The 21,219-nt window shown below is 57.3% G+C and overlaps 1 protein-coding gene across 10 annotated transcripts in view; it reads right to left on the bottom strand.

The window, feature by feature from the left end:
• The window catches only part of LOC103545475 (cystathionine beta-synthase-like protein), a 41,093-nt gene that overhangs the window by 6,654 nt on the left and 13,220 nt on the right, over positions 1–21,219 (bottom strand). For 4 of the 10 annotated variants that reach the window (XM_070597609.1, XM_070597613.1, XM_070597611.1 and 1 more), the window contains 11 exons: positions 21,018–21,152; positions 20,396–20,465; positions 19,086–19,177; positions 18,129–18,254; positions 17,393–17,477; positions 15,647–15,752; positions 13,260–13,337; positions 12,910–13,044; positions 12,106–12,214; positions 8,584–8,668; positions 6,054–6,826 (listed from right to left, as the gene is read on the bottom strand). In XM_070597609.1, the coding sequence (XP_070453710.1) occupies positions 6,696–6,826; positions 8,584–8,668; positions 12,106–12,214; positions 12,910–13,044; positions 13,260–13,337; positions 15,647–15,752; positions 17,393–17,477; positions 18,129–18,254; positions 19,086–19,177; positions 20,396–20,465; positions 21,018–21,152 (1,152 nt within the window). In that variant the 3' untranslated portion in view covers positions 6,054–6,695. Of the gene's footprint in view, positions 1–4,664; positions 5,300–6,053; positions 6,827–8,583; positions 8,669–12,105; positions 12,215–12,909; positions 13,045–13,259; positions 13,338–15,646; positions 15,753–17,392; positions 17,478–18,128; positions 18,255–19,085; positions 19,178–20,395; positions 20,466–21,017; positions 21,153–21,219 lie in introns of those variants that run through there. The other 6 variants (XM_070597606.1, XM_070597607.1, XM_070597608.1 and 3 more) reach the window with 2 other exon arrangements.

Here is a 21,219-nt window from a genome sequence, read left to right as displayed (position 1 = left end):
AGTTTGGGGTGGGCCGCACACCTGTGGGGCTTGGGCTGGCACCCAGCATGTGGTGAGGGCCGAGAGTGACGGGGACTGGGACCACCAGGCAGGCAGGCCTATCTGACAGAGAGCCCTCGCTGGGGGGAGGGAGGAGCAAGCACAGCTGCCCGTTGTCATCACCGAATGCAGACCTGCGTGAGGTCAGGTGGTCCAGTCATGGCGACTGGGGCTCTCGTTTACCTGGATAGTGGGGAGTCCAGGGAAGAAGGAGTGGGAAGCCCACTCTTGTTGGGGGTTGGAGGTCAGAGAGGCAGGTTGCCGGATGTAGTGCTGACTGCGGGGGGACCCACCAAGAGGTGGCATGGTGGGTGGGGGAACTGCCCAGTGAGGGCTGAGTGAGTGCAATGAGGAGGGCTCCCTCCAAGCCCAGCCCAGGAGCCCTGCCAGCCTCACTGCGGTCCCCGCCTCTCTGCCACTCGGCCCCTCCCAACCTATCCCCAGAGGCAGCCCAGTTCCGCACCAGCATCTCCCCAGCCGGCAGCCCCCTGGCCACTCTGGGCTCCTTCAAACACCCCGAAACCTCGAAGCCCTGGACACCCGGGGAGGGAGGGTGGCCCCTGCACCTGTTTTGGCAAGCAGAGGGGGAGGGGAGTCTGCACCAGCAGTGGGGACCCCAACAGTGACCCCCACTGACAGCAGGAGGAAGAACTGGGCCCGCCCCTCCTGCAGCCTCCCCACAAGGCTGTGGCCCACGGCGGCATCCCCAGCAGGTGGCTCCTGAGCTCATCTCTGATCCCACAGCCAGGTGGGGCCGTGTGGTCAGTCCTGGTCAACGGACGAGAAGGAGGCCAGGTGTGTCCATCATCAGGGCCACTGTGAACTGAAGGTCAGGGCCACTGGATTTAGACAAATAAATATGCCATTATCTGTTTGAAAGAACTTACCCATAGCAACCCTGGGGCCCCGTTTCCATGGGAACCTAATACATGATGCCCAGAGAGAGCCAGTGGCTAAACAGGGGGTACTGGAGTGAGGTGGGATGGAAGAAGCAATCCCAAGTCAGTTTCCATCTTCCAAACCTGTTCTCTACCCAAAGTTTAAACCACAAATCCTGCATAGCATCTTTAGGAGACACCGATTTTTTCCCCCCATTCAAGAGTCCTGAATAATAAAGCAGCCGCAGAAGCTGAGCACTGGACAGAGCCTTCTTGCGGCCTAAAAGCGGGAGACTCGCGCCCTCTGGTGCCCATCGCCGGAGCAAGGCGGAGTTTCTGCTCCCAGGGCAGAGCGACGGTACTGTCGAAGCCCCAGGTGCGGTGACAGTCTGCAATCTGCAAAGTCTGTCCCTAACTATTGCCTGATAAACACCCACCCCCCTCACACCATCGCCCACGGGATTTGCTGCACCTGAAACCAGCGGCCAAGCGGAAGTGATGAAAGACACAGGGTCATCAAATCACAAAGCCACCTTCCAATTGATGCAGCAATTCCACCCGAAGAAATGCATCTACAAATACATGGGCACATGTGTGGAGTGGCCCCACACGAGCTTACTCTGTGCGCTGTTTGTGACAGCAAAAAACGGACATTAGCTGAAGGCGCCTCGGTAGAGGGCAGGTGTACTAAATTCTGCTGCGTGAAATATTCTGCAACGGTCTAAAACAACGAGGAAACTTGCACACCCGTGTTCATAGCAGCATTAGTCACAAATCCAAAAGGTGGAAACAACCCAAGTGTCCATCGACAGAAGAAGGGACAAAGCATGGTATGGTCTGTTCAAAACCTCGGGAGTTCCCCGGGTGGAATCGGCAAGCAGCCTGCACACGGAGGGCGAGGGAAGACGAAGCAGGACGCGACCACCCCAGCTTGGTAGGCGGCGGGTTCCATAAGGAATCGTACTGAGGCTTTCTTGGGTGGCCTCAAGATGAGGAGGTCTGTGCACCCGCCCGCCAGTCTTAAGAGCGTATAGCGAGGCCTTAACTGGGTTCAGTCATGCATACCGTCCAGATGACCTCAACAACACCTTACTCTCCCACGGCTGTGTCCTTGAAATGGCTTCTAGTGCAGAATGGTGGGTAGAATGAACTTTCCAAGGACAAGGGAGGGGGTGAGGAGCCTTGATAGCCCAGGGCCAGCTCTAGGGGTCAACCGGCAGTCACGTGCTCTGGATGACCTCCCCCAACAGGTCTAGCCACGCAGTGGAATACTACTCAGCCTTAAAAAGGAAGGGCATTCTGACACCTGCCACAACGCAGAAGAACCTTGAGGACATTATGCTGAGATAAGCCCGTCACAAACGGACAGACACTCTAAAATTCCTCTTGTATGGGTCCCTAATGTAGTGAAATTCAGAGACAGAAAGCAGAACGGTGGGTGCCAGGGGCTGGGGTGGGGGTGTTACTGTTTGATGCCGACAGAGTTTCAGTTTGGGAAGATGGAACATTCTGGAGATGGATGGTGGTGATGTTTGTACAACAATGTGAATGTACCCGACACCACAGAACCACACACTTAACAATGGTTAAAATGGTGCATTTTGTTATTTATATTTTATAATAAAAAAAATGAGCAAATTTTTTATCTTGTGATATGGAAATATCTCTAAGTTAATACCAAAAAACTGGGTAGAGAACTGTGTGTGTTACATGCTAACATTTATGTCAAAACAGAGGAAATACACACGCAGTTACTGCATAGACGATCTCTAGGACCAGCAGGAAACCAGTGACGTGACTGCTCTTGGCAGGGCTGTGGGAGCGGCACAGAGCCAGCAGGGGGGTCTGGCTTTCTAGTTTTGAACCGTGAGAATACGTTGTCCTCACACAAAGTCATTAATTAAAGTAAAAATGCAAAGAATAAAGACATAGGGGGCACCGTGGAAGTTGTGTGTAAGTGTGTGTGTGTGTGTTGACCGCCTTTACACTGTGGGAAATAAAGGTGTCCTGGGGCAGGGGCCAGCGTGCAGACCTGAAGCCTCCTTTCAGGTTTAGCCACGTGGTCTGGTCAATGGCACCTGCTTATAAAGGGAAACACACACTTGGGTTTCCTCTGTTGAGACCAGGTTAATGGATGCGCTCGAGAGTGATCATGTGATCAGAGTGATCATGTGTCATTGCATCAGAAGGCAGACCAGGACCCATCCAGGTCTCTTCGCCCTGCATCCCACCCGCCTCAAGACCCGGCTGTGCTTCTGGGCCACCAGGGAGATGGAACCCTGCCTTCCTCCTCCACATCACTGGAGAGTGAAATTTTATGGCTTTCCTCACACCGTGCCAGGGCGGTTAGATTCCGTGTCACAAAGTCACAGAATTAGGGTCTGAGAAGGGACCTTAGGAATCAACCAGTCCAGCCCCATTTTCTAGACACACAGACCAAGGCCCACTGGAGGAAGTGACACAGAGCCACTGACTCCCAGCCCTTTAGTAAACCCTGTCACTCAGGCCAAAAACCTCTCCCTTGATTACCCACACCCTCCACGGCCAACCTGCCAACAAGAGCCGGCACCCCCACCTCCCAGCGCCTCCTGAATCTGTCTACGCTCCACCTTCTTGCCCTCACCCTGGTCCGAGCCGTGTCACCCCCATCAGCTCCCTCACCAGTACCCCGCTGCTGCCCACCCCCAACCCTCCAAGCTCTACTTTTTTAAAAGACAGCCTTATTGAGATATAATTCACCTACCATAAAGTTCACTTTTTTCAAGTGTACAAACAAAAGGTTTTAAAAGTATTCAGAATCGTACATCATCACTGTCAAATTCCAGACCATTTTCTTCACCCCAAAGAGAAATCCTATATCCATGAGCAGTCACTCCTTGCTCCCCTCTCCCCCCGCCCCCCAAGCCCTAGGCAACCACTCCTCTACTTCCTGTCTCTGTGGATTTACCTATTCTGGACATTTCATATAAATGGAATAGTACAATATGTGGTCCTTTGCATCTGGGTTATTTCACTTAGCCTATTGTTTTCAAGATTCATCCATGGTGTAGCATGTAACAGAATCTCCTTCCTTTCCATAGCTGAATACCAGTCCACTGTATTAGAGCACATTTTGTTTGTCTACTCTTTCAGTGACGGACTTTGGTTTGTTTCCACCTTTTGGCTATTGTGAATGATGCTGCTGTGAACATTTGTGTAAAGTTTGTGTGAGACTGGGTGTCATTCTAAAATCAATAGGTGCCAACGACATACTCTGAGACTTTTACAAACATGAGTCAGGTCTCACTTCTCTTCTCTCAGGTTCAAACTCCCCAGTGGCACCTGTTTATTTTAGAATGATATCCAATGTGGGTGTCCCAGCCCACCTGACCTGGCAGGGACAGGAGCAGCTCCCCACACTCAGCCAGCCTCAGCTTGCCCGCTCCCCCCCCCCCCCACGCTCATTCCCCCTCTCGACCTCTGCACTCACCATCTCCTCCACCTGGATTGTTCATTCCCAACTCTTTCCATCTGTGAGGTCTCAGCTCAAATATCATGACCCCAAGTGGCCTTCCCTGCTCATCCTAGCTGCTGAGGCCCTCCTCCCACGCCCACCTGCCCTCCAAGTGTTCATTCATTCTCTTCGCAGCTCTTAGCACAGTCTGATGGTAGCCAAGAACATACAATGGAGAAAGGAAAGTCTCTTCAATAAATGGTGTTGGGAAAACTGGACAGCCACAAGCAAAAGAATGAAAGTAGACCATTACCTTTTGCCACATGCAAAAATTAACTCAAAATGGATTAAAGACTTGAACGTAAGACCTGAAACCATAAAACTCCTGGAAGAAAATATAGGCAGTGCGCTCTTCAACACTGGTCTTAGCAGCATATTTTCAAACAATATGTTTACACAGGCAAGAGAAACAAGAAAAAATAAACAAATGGGACACATCAGAATAAGGAAACTAGGAACAAAATAAAAAGACAACCCACCAACTGGGAGAAAAATATTTGCAAATTATATGTCCAACAAAAGTTAATTTCCAAAATAGACAAAGAACTCATATAATTCAACAACAACAAAATGACTCCAATCAAAAAGTGGGCAGAGGATATGAACGAATATTTTTTGAAAGAAGATATACAGGTGGCCAACAGGCACATGAAAAGATGTTCAGCATCACTAATTATTAGGTAAATGCAAATCAAAACTACAATGAGACAGGCCAGCCCCGTGGCCGAGTGGTTAAGTTCGCGTGCTCTGCTTTGGAAGCCCAGGGGTTCGCTGGTTTGGATCCTGGGCATGGACCTAGCACCGCTCATCAGTCCATGCTGAGGCGGCGTCCCACAGAGCACAACCATAAAGGATCTACAACCAGAATATACAACGATGTCCTGGGGGGCTTTGGGGAGAAGAAGAAGAAAAAAGGAAATTAGCAACAGATGTTAGCTCAGGTGCCAATCTTTAAAAAAAAAACAAATTACATTGCGATATCACCTCACATCCATCAGAATAGCTGTAATTAACAAGACAAGAAATAACAAGTGTTGGAGAGGATGTGGAGAGAAGGAAATCCTCTTACAATGCTGGTGGGAATGCAAACTGGTGCAGCCACTCTGGAAAACAGTATGGACATTTCTCAAAAAATTAAAATAGAACTACCACACAATCCAGCTATCCCACTACTGGGCATTTATCCAAAGAGCATGAAATCAATAACTCAAAAGGATTTATGCACCCCTATGTTCACTGCAGCACTATTTACAATAGCCAAGATGTGGAAGCAACCCAAGGGCCCAGTGACTGATGAATGGATAAAGAAGATGTGGTGTATATATACAATGGAATACTACTCAGCCATAAAAAACTAAACAAATGTGCCATCTGCAACAACATGGATGGACTTTGAGGACATATGTTAAGCAAAACAAATCAGACAGAGAAAGACAAACACCGTATGATTTCACTCACATGTGGAAGATAAACTCGCACATGGACAAAGAGAACAGATTAGTGGTGACCAGAGGGGAAGGGGGTGGAGAGGGTGAAAGGGGTGCAGGGGCACATGTGTAGGTGAGAGCTAAAAAGTAGACTATTGGCGGCAAATATATATATAATAACGTACACCCGAAATTACACAATGTTACAAGTCAATATGACCTCAACACAATACTTTTTAATACAATGTGTCTCACTCCACTTGGCTAGCTTTTTTTAAATGGGAGGACCGTTTGCTGGTTGTATATCTGAGGACCTCTGATGTGCTGAAAGGAAACAAGGAAATTCCAGGGCATGTGCCGTGGGCTTCTCTGTGGGTGGGCCTGGCAGGGCGGGATCGAATCATTGTGGCTGAGAGCTGACGAGTCGGCTGTAAATGGCTTAGGGAAGATGCTCAGTGGTTTAAAGACTTTTTAGAGATAAAACCATAAGGAAAACAGAGGGCTCGCATCCTCCCCGTCTCATCCACGCTGCCCATTCCCTGCCCGGGTTTTGTCCACCTGGCTGAGTTCTCTTTTAATGAGATTTCCTTGTTGAAACATTGTAAGAGAAAGTTAAAGAAAAGCACGTTTGATCTAACAAACCATAAATACATTCATTCAGGTAGCCAGATGTTACTAAAGGGAGACTAACACTTGAGCTGGCCCCGGCTACTCGATACTTGTCACGCTAGAGCGATGCCCAGCGCCAGGTGGGGAGAAATCGCACATCTGTTTGTTTAGTGTTGACGAAAAGCAAGAGAGCCTGGACCCTGAGCCGACAGTGGGTGGGTGTCAGGGCTGGGCCGCTGCCCCCGCAGCTCAGGGATCCAGGGCACTTCCTGACTTGGTCTTCTCGTCCCGCTCCCGGGCAGCCACGAAATTTAGCAGGTCAATGGAAGTGACCACCCCGAACACTGCCTGCCTCTTACTGGACTTCCCGTTGCTGTGGTCTGAGGAGGGAACAGGGGCAGGTTTAGAGGCGCCCGTGTATGGAGCTGATGGAGTCCCCCCACCCACCTCCACTGCCAGAGGCTGAGCCCAGACTGCTGCCTGGGGGCCCGGCCCAGGCAGGGAGGGCTCCCGAGTCCCGGCCTGAGCCTGCCCGAGTGTGGCACCCAGGGCAGCCAAGGATGAATGCCGCCCTCTCCTGACTCGAGCTGTCTGGGCAGAGCCACCCAGAGCAGCCTCCTGCCTCTCTGAGCCACACCCACCAGCAGACGCCCGCCGAGGCCTCATCGATTCCAAACCGCGTGCGGCTCTTCCTCGGTGCCCAGGGCTCGAGTCTAGGCAGGAAGCTCCAGCCCTGCCCACATCCGTGACCTGCATCAGCTCCCATCTCTGGCCTAGGATTCTGACTCCACCCACGCCTGGTTCTCAGGCTCAAAACGAATGCCGGCCCCCGGGCCCCACCCCATGCAGCCCATGGGCAGAGAGGGTCGGGGGATGGTTAATTTTATGTGTCACCTTGACTGGGCCACGGAGGGCCCAGATACTTGGTCAGACGTATTCTGGGTGTCTTTGCACGAGATCCACATTGATCGGGTAGACTGAGTAAAGAGGCCAACCCCCCACCAGTGTGTGGGGGGGCCACATGCAATCAGGTGAAGGCCCGAATGGAACAAAAAGGCCGACCCTCCCCGAGCAGAGGGAACTTTTCCTGCTTTGGACTCGAACCGAAGCACTGGTACTTCCTCAGCTCGAGCTGCCCACTCAGCCTGCAGACCGTGGCACTTGCCAGCCTAATCCTGGAAGCCAGGTCCCTACCATGGGTCTCTTTCTCTGGATACACACATCGCATCAGTTCTGTTTCTCGGGAGAGCCCTGACGCATAGTTGTCAGGAAGCACCCAGAGGGCCAGAGCGAGTGGGAAATGCGGGGTCGCATCCCATTCCGTCCGACGCCCTTTGCCAGCACCTCCGGGGCCATCTGTCCCTCATGCCTTTGGGGGCAGAGGTTGCACAGGTGGGGATGGGGGGAGGCTGGGCATCCCACCGGCCTACTCAGAGCATTTCGGGAAAAACAAGGGGACACAGAAGAGACCAGCCACCCGCACTTCAGGGACTTTCGGGCAGGGGGCGGCTGTGGAGAAGCCCGGGCAGGCCACTTCCTTGCTGCTCGTCCCCGCGGGGAGGGCCGTGTGCAGCAGCCCCGGAACCTGGCCCTGCCAACCCCTCGGGAGACCCGTCCAGAGCCTGGGTGGGCAGACTTTCTGCAGAGGGCCGTGCAGTCTCAGGACCACTCGGCTCTGCCAACATGGTGGGCAAGCAGCCTGGACAGCGAAATCAAGCACGGCTGTGTCCCAGGAGACTTGATTTCTGGACTGTGAGACGAGAACCTGTCATTTTTCTTGGAGATGTTCAAATACAAGTAAATGCGAGACAAAGAGGAAGAACCCTCCCACCCAGGCTGGGGGTCCTGGGACACTGGAGGCATGCCCTCCTGTGCTCTCGGGGGCTACATTCTGACTGCAGCCATGCACAAGGGGCGGGTGGTGGGGTGTACATACCCGCAGCCCCCCCAACTCCTGACCAGCCCTGGCCCCGCGCTGTGGAGCCAAGGACCAGGGAGGGGCTGGATGCGGGCTGCCCCAGGACCCTCCCAGTTCTCCTGATTCCTACGAGCCTCGTCCTTCCCAGAACCAGGACAGCACCCCTGGCCTACAGAGGGGCGCTGAGGAGGCCGCTGTCCACCCCGTGGTCCCACTTACACTGGATCTGCTCGTGGACCACCAGGGCGAAGTGGTCCACCTCCAGGATGTGCGAGAGCTTGCCCAGCGTATCAGTCAGGACAATCTGGAAGAGAAGCCATGGTCAGCGCTCACCAGGGGAGCCCAGCTAGGCAACAGGAGAGGGTGGGCATTGTTCCAGAAGGTTCTCTTGCTGATTTAGAAACTGAACACAAGCCTACAAGTCACCACCAACTGACCCAGAGGCCCTGATCCTTCCACTGGGTCTGGTGGGGATACGTGTGGCCATCCCCTTGGGAAAGGCTGCCAGACCCCTTCCTCCCCCAACATCCCAGCGCCCAGCCTGCAGTGCCTGGCCCAGCTCACACTCAGGAAAGACCCTGGGGATGTGGGCAGCAGGGAGGGGATTGACCCCAGGGCCCCTCTCTCGGCCCAACTGCATGGAAGTGGAAGTCACAGTGACCAGATGCCCAGAGGGAGGATGTCTGCTACTGGGGAGAGGCCGACGCGCCCCCAGTCTGTGTCTCCATCTTCGAGAAATAAGTCTGAGGAGGCCGCCCCGGTTCCAGCCTCCCTGCCCTCGGGAGGGTGTTCGTCTCACTCCCGGCATTTCACATGTCAGAGCACAGGCGGCAGTAGGTTCAGGTGAGGACAGAAACCATCCCCTCCTCTTAAACCTTCAATCAGGCTTAAGGTGACATCTCTGCAAGTCGAAGTCGTCTGAGGCCATAATTCATTTCCAGAGATCTTTCTGGTTTGGAGTGACGCAAAGGGCAAAGAAAGCAGTAGGCGGGGACAGAGGAAATGGAACGAGCTTTCCACTCCCCACCCAGCACTGTGAAGGGGATGGACACCGGCAGACCTGGGCAGCCTGGGACCCCACCCGCTCTCACCACTGGCCACAGTTCAAGGTCCTTAGACAGGTATTTACAGACGGAGGGCACGGGCAGTGAAGCCCTAGGCCACACCTGGTGTTAACAACCGTGTCAGGTCACCTGTTTCCTGTCCCTGGACCTGGAGAGTCCTCCACCCCGTGGCCTTCCCTGCTTCAGTTCCCTGGGGAGGGTCAAGGGCTGGATGACCCCCTCCTGGGGGCGGTGAGGGCTGCCCATCAGACGTGGCTGCACAACCCCCAAGGTGACTTCCAAGCACAGTTAGCCCTGGAACCTGACTGGGCGCCCTTCCCATCTCAACCGTGGCGACGGGGGCGATGTCTCCATACAAAGCCATGCACTACAGGGCTGGGTGAAAGGTCAGCAGGCTTTACACAGTGTGATGACACATTTGGGAGTCAGAGGGCCATTGAGCCCGCACACAACGGCCTCAGTCTCTGGAGACCAGCTTCCCCCCAACGCTCGCTTTTATTACATCAGATGCTGGATGGGGTCAGAAGACCACAGGAGTCTAGATTTTTCCTGCCCCTGGGAGAAACACGGGGTGAGGAGAGCCACGGCTCCTGGGGACCTCCTTACGCCTCCCACTGCTGGGCGACCAGACCCCAAGGGGGCGGCAGGAAGGGCCCAGCCTGAGCAGGGTGGGTGTGCCCAGGAGACGGGACCCACCCGAGTTTATATGGTGGTGCCCAATTCTCCTGCGGGCAAGATCTGGAACAGGGAAGCCTGGGTTCCCCGCTGAAGGACATCTGTCTCCTCCATCCGCACCGGCCCCTCAGTGCCCAGAGCAGAGCAGGCACAGCATGGCCCCTGACACGTTTGGCCTAGCATCTCAGTGACAGGACATGGAAGACCCTGTGTTGAGAGCCCGGGGTCTTGACAACACCGGAGCCCAGCGGGGCCTAGGGGCTTGGCTATGCCCTGGAGGAAGGTGTCCCTGGAGGTGTGACTTGGCCTCTGATGCAGGTAGCAAAACACAGACTTGGGCGTCAGCTGTGGCCGCCAGCTCTGCCCTTTGGCCTTCAGCTCTGCCAGCTTGAAAACAAAACAGAAAATCGCAGCGCCCACCAGAGCAGAGACCTATCCCGGCAGAGAAGGGCAGCGGAGCCAGAGGAGGCCTGGTCCCGGGATGCGGGATGCAGGAGCGCAGGCTCAGGCCTTCCCTGAGGGAGGGGCCAGGCACACACGGTGGAGAATCAACACGAAGGCCAGAGACACAAGGGAACCAGACTCTGCCACGGAAAGGAAGGGACAGTGTGCACGCCTCGCTGTAGATGGGTCTCAACACCGTGCTGCGTGCAAGAAGCCAGGCAAGGGGTCCACACGTAGGGCTGTGTGCAGACACCGTCTACCGTGACAGGAAGCACATGAGTGTGCCCAGGGATGGGGTCAGGGAGGGGCGGAGGCTCAAGGGGCACGAGGAAGCCTTTGGGGCCACGGAGACGTTCACTCTTGAATGTGGTGATGGCTTCGTGGGTGTACATTCATGTCCAAATCAGGAGAGGCCGAGGGCCTCTCCCAGGGGGCTGCCAGGGCCGGGAGAGCAGGACCCGCCCCTGTCTTCTGTGGTCTCTCCAGCTGCAGGAGCTGGAGGAGAAGGGGTGAGGGGTCTGCAGGGACCACGCGAGAGGCAAGGGCAGCGGGGGTGGAGATGGTGAGAAATACATGGATTCTGGTGACATGTCAGCTGTGGGTGTGACGGGGAATGAGGAAAACCAAATTCCTTCCCAGATTTGGGCTCAACTCCTTAGCCTTCCTGATATGAAACAGCCAACAAGGGCCTGGCCCAGTGGCCAAGTGCTTAGTTCACACACTCTGTTTGAGCGGCCCGGGGTTCACAGGTTCAGATCCCGGGCACAGACCTGCACACTGCTCATCAGCCATGCTGTGGTGGCACCCCACATACAAAAGAGAGGAAGATGGCACAGATGTTAGCTCAGTGACAGTCTTCCTCACACACACACACACACAAAGCCAAAATAAGACCTAAAACACCCCAAACAGCCAACAAGCTGCCAATGCTGCTCACTGGCAGGTGGGAAGGGAATATGGTTATGAAATGTCAGGTGCCACTGGGAGAGTGTCCTGACTCCCCCACCCTCAGGGACACCAAGAGCAGCGTCCAGGTGGTTCTGCTCAGGCCCATCAGAGGGTGGCCACCATTGTCTCAGGATGACCAGGTGGTCTGACCAGCCCTGACACAGCAAGGGGTGACACCAGTATTTCCGGAACATTCTCGTTCTTACTAAATAATTAGGCATGCCAGGTATTCTTAAATGAACGCATGCCCTGGAAAAATTAGGGCCAAACGTTATGGAAACAATCACGCTGGCTGATGCCCCACATGGCTGAGAGGATGGTCCCCGGGCTGGGTTTGCTAATGACCCCCAGGGATTGCAGAAACACAGTGGATGCTGGTGAGCCCCCCCATGAGAGCCCCTCCCGACCTGGGCGCCTCCATTTGCAAAGTGGGGGTGGGTCCTCAGATTTATGGGTTTGATGGAGGTGTAGCCAGCATCAGCCTGCTGACACCCCACATGGTGCTGAAGGCTGGGGACACGGCCCCCTCGCATGGGAAGCACTGCGCCGTGCCTTCGAGGACAGAGCCGGATCTCAGGCACCCACGGCTCGAGCGGAACGGAGCCCGTACCTGTTGGAACTGCTTGTAGATGATTTTGCGGACCTCGTCCGATGGCCGAATCTTCCCAGCGAGCAGGGACGACAGCATGTTCCCAAGAGTCACCATCCCCAGGATCACCCTGCAGCAGGGGGCCGGGGGGCAGAGGGCAGGGGGCAGCGGTCACTGAAGGGGCCTCTCCCCAAACAGCAGAACACACCCACAGCCACGTTCCGCGTCCAAGCAAGGTCTTTGGCCAAACTCGGAACTAACTCCTCTGAGAATTCAGCAAGTATCTGCAGAGCGCCTCCATGCGGCGGGAGCACCGCGGGGACCAACGCCTGCCCCTGGAGCTGCCCCCAGCGTGTGGAGACAGTAAACTGAGTCCTTCGGGTATTTCCCTTCTGACAGATGTCAAGGGTGACCAGCCCACCGGTGTCCTGGGACACGGGACTTTCAGGGCTAGAACAGGGACGGTCCCAGGGAACCCACATGGTGGTCTCCCAGGCAGGCCTTCCTGTGTTGACAGCCTCAGAGTGAAGCCACTATCTACCACCTGCGTCCTGCATGCACACAGCGAGTGCAGCAGGCCGGCACAGGGGCATAAGCCCTACGGGTCACTACGGCAGGCCCCCCGCCCCGCCAGTGCCCAGGGACAAGACATCCAATAGGCGGTCTCATGCAAGGACATCCTGATGCAAAGTGACCAGGGTCAGCCAGGCAGCTGTGGGGTCCACATGGCTGCCCTGCCCAGCATCGCTGACACAGAGGAGCGTGGAGCCCAGGTCCCAGCAGAGCCCAGTGGGCAGAGCTCGGATGGCGGTGCCCAACACTGACCCCGATTCATCGACCACGGGTGCCTGGTCGAAGCCCTTCTCGTGGAGAATCTCCATGGTGTGCTCACAGGTGACCGTGGGCAGCACCGTCAGCGGAGCCTGCAGACTCAGCTCCTGGACTCTGAGGTGCCACCACCTGAGGGAAGCGGGCAGGGCAGGGAGGGCCATGAACTGGGGGGCGGGAGTCAGGGACAAACACACTCACACACACAGGCAGCATCACAGAGGGGGACCGCGGGGATGACCCGTCAGGTGTGGGGCGCAGCACAGGGTCCCCAGGTCCCAGGGACGCGTGTCTGCAAACACCACAGGTGTTTCCAGGGTGGAACCTCTGCTCAGAGGCGTGCTCACCATGGCTTCTTCGTCAGGACATCTTCCTCCTTCAGGAAGCCCTTCTGCAGCATCCACTTGTCGCTCAGGAACTTGGACCTACAGGTGCCGGGGCCACCAGGACCCAGACAGAGGGTCTCACCACCACCTCTGCCCAGGCCGAGGGCACACTGTTCTCAGGGGAAGCCCAGCACTCCTCCCCGGACCCCGCAGGTCCAGCAGAGACCCCAAGCAGCTGGCTGGGGCTCCAGGGAGAGGCCTGGGAGCCAGACTCCAGAGAGACCCCAGCTGGGACCCGTGGGTCGATGGGGCACCTGGTCAGCCAGGGCACACAGGCCTGCAGCTGGATGGCTCAGAGCACTGAAGGTTCTGTCCAGGGACCTTTGCCATCAGGCCCCCCGGGGCTCCCTGGGCCTCTGCCCCAGCCCCGCTCGAGTCCACTCTGGCAGACGGAGCCTGTGCCACCTGGGGTCAAAGGACACCAGAGCAGGCCAGGGGACTGCCATGGCCCTACCCTAACAGGGTAAACCGAGGACCAAGGGAGTAGGGAGCAGAGAACCCACCACCAAGACATGCTGAGTGAGCACACAGTCATTCACGAACACACACGCCATCTCACACACCCACTCCATGTCTCACACACTCTCCATCTCTCATGCACACACTCCATCTCTCACACAATCTCCATCTCTCTTGCACTCTCCATCACTTACTCCATCTCTCACACTCACTCCATCTCACACACACTCCATCTCACACTCTCCATCTTATGCACTCTCCATCTCACACACTCCTTCCATCTCACACACTCATTGCATCTCTCACACACTCATTCCATCTCTCACACCCACTCCCTCTCTGTCACACTCTCCATCTTACACACTCTCCATGTCACACACTCATTCCATCTCACATACTCATTCCATCTCACACACTCATTCCATCTCTCAAATACTCATTCCATCTCACACACCCACTCCATCTCAGAAACACACTCTCAATCTCACACACTCCATCTCTCATACTCACTCCATCTCTCACAGCCACTCCATCCCAGACATACTCCATCTCTCATGCACACTCCATCTCTCACACCCACGCCATCTCATACACTCTCCATCTCACACACTCATTCCATCTCTCACAAACACACTCCATCTCTCAGTCATTCCAACTCTCACACACTCATTCCATCTCTCACACTCATTCCATCTCTCACACACACTCTCCATCTCTCACACACACACTCCATCTCTCACACATTCCAACTCTCACACACTCATTCCATCTCTTACACACACTCCATCTCTCACACTCATTCCAACTCTGACACACACTCATTCCATCTCTCACACCCACTCTCCATCTCACACACTCATTCCATCTCCCATGCACACCCCTACTCTATCTCTCACTCACACTCTATATCTCTCACATACACTCATTCCATCTCACATACAAACCACACTCATACTCACACTTTGTTACTCACTCACTCTCTCACACACACGTGTGCATGCACAGCAGGCCAGCTGAGCAAAAGGGGAAATGGGCATTCTCACGCACTGAGCAGGGTAGGCAGGAACCTAGCTCAGGGCAGCCTGGCGATGGGCACCCAGATGTGAATGCCTCCACCCTTGGGAACCCAACTTGGACCCCACCACCGAGGTCCCTGGAGACACGCAGCCCTGCAGCTGGTGCAGGCAGGAGGCAGCCCCGGGGGGCGGGGAGGGCAGGCGGGAGTAGGCCTTTAGGTCCTGGCGCCTACTGCCCCGAGGCCTTCTGCAGAGCTAGAGTCGCTCAGTTTCAGCCGGTAACCCCAGGCAGGGCCCTCACCCAGGGGACAGGAATTCACGGCAGGAGGCTGTGAGCTGCCACATGAGGAGCACAACCTGTGCTCCAGCGAGTTTGGACCTGAAGCGCACAGCGCTCGGCACCGGCAGACGCGAAGGGCCTCAGACGCCGGGCACACACATGTCACAGCAGGTTCTGAGGGGTCGCCGAAACCCTCGCTGGGCCCTCCTCGCCAGTGCAGGGGAAACCACCGAGCGAGTAGGGGTGGCAAGGAGGCGCGCTTAGGGTGGCGCCCCCTCCCCCTCCCTCGGCTGTGGCTCTCAGGGCAGGGGGGCTCGGGGCTGCGATGGAAGCAGAGCCGCCTGCACACGGGGCTCCACCAGGCACGTGCCCGCTGCCACCGCGAACGTGAGCTGCCTTTGAAATGCGGATCTTAGACCCAAGGGGACAAGGTTGGATGAAGAAATGAGCGCCCCAGCCTGGAGGGGCCCGGAGGGAAAAGCAGAGCTCCCAGACCCGCGGACCCCCACCCCGCCCTCCTTCTTGCTGTCGGATCTCAGGGAGCACAGAGGGAGCAGCAACAGCTCCGAGGACGGCGCAGGAGGGAGGCTCACATGTAGTTGCGAACCGAGTCGGGCAGGATCACCACGCAGCGCTGGCCCTCCTGCAGCTCCTGGGCGGCCTTCACGGCCCCGGCCATGGCACTGCCCGAACTGCCACCTGCCGAGGGGGTCGTGAGTCAGACTGCAGTGTGCATGTGTGCACACGCATCTGCACGCACACCTGCACACCCGGACACGTGCTGGAGGGATCCGCGGGGAACCTGCTGCCGTGGCTGCCTCTGGAGGAGGCGCTGGGCTCCGTGCTGGGAGGACCCAGCTCCTCCCCATCCAGCTATGGGCCTCTCGTCCCCCTGAGTTTCATGTCTGCTCAGGATTTCATGACTAAACCCTCCCCAAGGAAACAGAGCCCCTGGAGCCAACGGGACGCCGCTCAGTAGGGCGGGGCTGGTGCCCCCAGGAAAACGCCGCGAGACCCACCCAAGCACCAGGGAGCCCAGCACGGCCTCATGTCACTGACCGCCCACAGCCGCCCGCCAGGCAGACGACGCCCTTCCCCACTTTGCAGACCAGCCATCCCCGGCCCAGGAGCCCGGGTCAGAGGCAGAGGGACGGATCCCGAGAAGTGACTGTGCTCTGCCGTGCGCCTGCAGCCCCTCTGGGCCGCGCTAAGGAGGCGCGACGGAGCCGCCAAGAGTGCACCCCGCAGGAAAAGGGGCCCTTCCTCCTAAATGGTGGAGGCGGGCCTGCTGCCAGCATCCACGCTCAGGCTCCATGCGCAGTGACGACGGGAAGCGGGGACACACCAGGAGCACCACACGGGCAACGACTACGAAGAACAAAGTTGCCTTTTCACGACAACATCCTTTTGGAAAGGTTTTTCCAATCACAGGGGCTGGTTTCCGATCTCTAAACTGGGGCTCGGCTGTCCAGGGACCCGGCCACGCTGAGGGCTGATTTCCTTCCATCTCCTCTGTCCCCACCCCCGAGGTGACACAACACGGAGCAAAGGCACATCTCAAATGACCTCCTGCTATATTCCCGCGGAGATTTAAAGCGGATTCGCTGTGCATCCTCTTGCACGCAAGTCCCCTGGATCGAGGTCGAGCCTCTTCCCTGTGGGGCCCGGACGGGCCTCGGGGCTCCCAGAGGAGGGAGAGTGCGTGGGCACATTGCCCGTCTCCTTCCGGCTCAGACGCCCGAGTGACCACACCCTCCAGCCTCTCCCACCCCAGTCCAGCCCCGGACCCCCGCGGATGGGGAGACCCCACCCCAAGGTCAGTGCTGGTCTTGACTGAAAACAACGTGTCCCAAGAGCATTGGCCTCACCCCAAAACCCACCGCACAGAGGCCCATGTTGCCAGGACAGTCCTGGGGGGGAGGCGGGGCCAACGCCACTCACCCCCAGCTCCAGGGCCCGCTCTGCAGGGGGGCCAAGGCCCCAGCAGCCTACTTCGTCTCTCAGGCCAGCAGGTCACAGACCCCAGCCCCCTCACATCTCCTGCTCTTTCCCTCTCAGGTCTGGGTGCCATGGCCCCCTCCCCAGAAAAGGTGTTACACATCAAAAACAGAGCATGTGCACCCCAGGGACCCCAGGAATATGGACCCTTCTCCTCCACACACTGGAGGGGCGTTCGATGCCCCTGCCCCATGGCCTCCTGCCCACACCAGTGCAGGTGACCCAGCCTCGAACTGGAGGAAAGGCAGGCCAACCTTATGAAGGGCCAGGGCAGATGGACAGCACCCTGTCTGTTCTCTGCACCCTGTTGCCACCCCACAACCCACCCGCCTGCCGCTCACCGCACAGCAGTCCCTCCTGCGAGATCAGCATTCGGGCGAAGGTGAAGGACTCCTCATCATTGCTCTTGAACCATTTGTCCACCACCTGCAGGCAGGACCCAGGGGACAGGCTCGGGAGTGGCTCCAGCAGCTGTGCGGTGGGGGTGGGGGCTCCACAGCCCACGTTTGCAACCTCACAGACGACCTTGGTCCAGGCAGCCGCGATCTTCCGTGGACACAGCCCCTCTTCTGGAATCCGGGACTCACGTACACAAACCCAGAACTCTACCTCTCCCTGTTGCAACACAGCAACTAAAACCACCGCACCCGCCCCTCTGCACTGCACGGCCTGGTGTCCCTGCAGGGTCCGCTGTAGGTCCCTCAGACCGAAGCACCCTTTAGGGTCCTTAAAAAGAGCCTGTCCTGGGTCGTTACTTCCCCCACCCTCCTGCTCACCTGCCCCACTGCCCGGCGCTCCCTCCCTCTGCAAGTGCCTGCCTTGTGCACAGGGCTGCACACTGGTCGCCAGCTGTCTCGGTGTCTTTGCTGAGCGGCGTCATGGCACCTACTCAGTACAGCACTGCCTGCTACCTAGTCTGGACCTTGCAGACTACGCTTCCTCTCCCTGCTGCCACAGCGCTCACTTCTCTGTTCCCACTCGGGAGGAAAGCTGGGCCGGCTGCCTGTGGTCAGGCGTGCCCTGAGGGCCGGCTGGTCACCGCACCCGCCCTGCAGAGGGAGCGCTCCGGCCACCCACCTTCCGGTCCAGCACCGTGGGGACGAAGTCATAGCCGATGCCCTCCACCTCGTAGGCCGTCTGCTCCGTCTGGTTCAGCTCCTCAGGCTCTGCCAGGATGGAGCCTACGGGATCCACCCCGACGATCTGCAGGGTGGGTGGGAGGAGGGATCAAGTCTGGCAAAAGTCGCACCTGGACTTGCCCAGCGACCATCAGGGCGGCCAAGCCTGCCGCTAACAGGTGCCAGTTAACGATCTGTCTCTGGGATGCCGGCCTTGTTCCCAGGCCTCTGGGGCAAGACTCCAAACTGAGAAACCCAGGCCCAGGCCCTGGGAGATCACAAGGTAAATGTCCAGCTCGGGGCACTCAGGGGACGCCGGGGGGAAGCGGCTTCCCAGGGGAGCTCCTCCTGTGCAGGGCACCCCAGGACAGCCCCGAGAGACCACCCTGGGGGACAGCCGGAGTCGTGGGGACGAGAGGCGGTGCTAACACAGAGCTCTTCCTGGACGGCACAGGAACCGTCAGAGGGAGAAGATGGGCCCAGCACATGAGCTGGGTATGACACAAGCCCTCCCAGGTCCACACTCAGCCTCAAATCCAGGCCCTTCCCCGACTCTCAAAGCCCCAGGTGGGCAGCCGCGGGACCTGAGCCTAAGAGCTTAGAGCTTCTGGAATGATCCTTGGAGGCCACTCAAATCCACTCTCCCAATCTGGGTCGGGGGTTCACTGGGTCCTTTATCTCCCAGGCAGGTGCAGATACACACCCTGTATAGGATTTGAGGCTGCCTAGGCAGAAACGTCAGGAACGAGCACTTTCAGCTCTAACGCAGAGTCCCCTCAGGGGGCCAACGCCAAGGACTCGATGACTGAGCCCCAGCCGCAGTTCAAGCCACAGGTGGGCAGTGCAGGCCGTCCAGCCTGCCTCTCCTGGGCAGGGCCGCGTGCCTCCCCCGGCCCCCGCCACCCCGCTCACTCACTCTGCATCCAGGGCACTTCTCCTTTAGCTTCCTGCCAATGCCCGTAATGGTGCCGCCCGTGCCCGCTGAGATCACCAGCATGTCCACCTTCCCTGTTGGGAGGAGAGCCCATCAGGGAGAACATTCTCGGGCTGGAACCTGGCCGGCCCACCACTCTTAATAATAACTGAAAACATGCTCAACCAAAATGAAGGCAAGTTACCAAAAAGTTCAAAATATAAACTATTCTCAGAGGTCAACAGCCTCTCATCACAGTCCTTTATCTCTAAAAAGCGTTCACAGTGACAGGGACCCAGTGACTTGCACTGAGTCTTTTCTCAATGACATGCAGCCACCGAAATCCTCCTGGTTTGCTATGGATCCACAGAGCCCGTCCAGAGGCGTGGTGGCACAGGGACAGGGCACAGGTGGCTCAGGGACGAGCCGGGCTCTTCGCTGTGCACCATCTTAGGCTGTTCGGTTTTGGACGATGGGATTAAGTGCACTGAATTATCAAGGGAAACACACTCAGGCACTCGGGCTCGGCTCGGAAACCATCCTGCTCTCCGATTGCAGGGCGCCAGCTCGGCCTCCTGCAGACAGGTCGGCGTGGCACCTGTGCCCGGCAGAGGCTGTGCCAAAGGGAGGAATTCTCACACATGAAGCCCGGGGCAGCAGATGCCTGGACTTTGCCGCCTGGCTTCCGGGCGAGGAATGAGCCTGCGCTTCGGGGCAGCACCAGGCTCCAAACAGTTGCCAACCCCAGCAACTTCTGCCTAAAATCTCCCAGGGAAACAGCCTGTCCAAGAACATCACGACCCCGAGGGCCGGGGCACCCGAGGTGAGGAAAGGCTCCCAAGAGACGCAAGTCCACACAGAGAGTCAGCCAGTCGCTGACGTCACCACCCTGGTTCTGGAGACGAGAAAACCCGAAGGCTGAATTCAGCGCCCAGGTTGGGGCTTGACGCCGAGGGCCGTTCAGTAACTAAAGCCCTGGCTGCGAGCCCAGCACCAGCCTGGACCACCTCGCACCCTGCACTCGGGGGTCCCACGGGTCTGCAGGACAGTCTGCTGGGAAAATCAATACGACCGAATGGTACGTTTGGTGTTACAGGAGAGGCCAGGCAAAGTCCAAGAGAGCACAACAGAGGGAGGAAACTGCTCTAGGGAAACGTTCTACAGAGCATTTCCCAGAGAGCGGACATCGGAGCTGGGTTTGGAAGGATGAATTAGGAGTTTACCAAGGAGGGGGTAAGTGACTTGTGCTCTCCCAGGCAATCAGGGATTGATGCAGGCAAGATGGACAGAGGGGTTAAGACAGAAATACACACCGTCACACTGCTGCAGGATCTCCTCAGCAGTGGTGTCATAGTGAGCAAGGGGGTTGCTGGCGTTGCGGTACTGTGCAGAAAGAGAGCAAAGAGGTCATGAGGGAGGTGAAATACACTGACCCGGCAGCAGCCCCAGGACAGCAGGCAAACAGCTCAGTGCAGGCCGCAGGGGGCCCAGCAGCTCAGGGAGAGGGGCCAACGGCACAGGCAGTTTCAGGACCCTCAGCAGGTGCAGAGCATTAAACCCAGCTCCAGCTCTCCAGAAGATGCGATTCCAGAATTAGCCCAGAAGTGAAATGGGTGAGACAGAAGAGCTTCCGGTAGAAAGGTTTCTATGCATCTTATGCCTGTAGAGAGCTTTAGGGCCTCTGCAAAGGGCAGGCCCAGCCAGCATGCTGAACTGAGCCCGCGGAGGCTGGCACGGACAGAGAGAGCCACGGGCTCAGCCCATCCCGCCAGCTGCATGCCAGAGGACCTGACCCGGCCAGGAGAAGCCAGCGCCCACGTGCCTGAGCACCAGTCACTTCTGCAGCCCCAATCCTGGAGAGGCGGCCCCACCCCCAAACGCCGACAGAGATCCCGCTGGTAATGCCCACATTGTCCCCCAGGCCCCGAGCCTCACCTGGTCCAGGATGTGAGAATTGGGGATGTCGTTCTTCAGCCTCCACGCCACACCCACGTGCGACTCAGGGGAGTCGAATCTGGCGTTGGTGGGCGTCCGCACAATCTTGGCCCCCAGGGCCCGCAGGACGTCCACCTGCAGAGGAAGCCGCTGCGTTCATCCGCCTGCCAGGCTGCTGCTCAGGGGCAGGGGTCCCTGGGAG

Source organism: Equus przewalskii, chromosome 27 (assembly GCF_037783145.1).
Source record: "Equus przewalskii isolate Varuska chromosome 27, EquPr2, whole genome shotgun sequence".
Lineage (NCBI taxonomy): Eukaryota > Metazoa > Chordata > Mammalia > Perissodactyla > Equidae > Equus > Equus przewalskii.
Note: the sequence above shows the minus strand (reverse complement) of the source record. Positions and strands in the feature narration are given on the sequence as shown.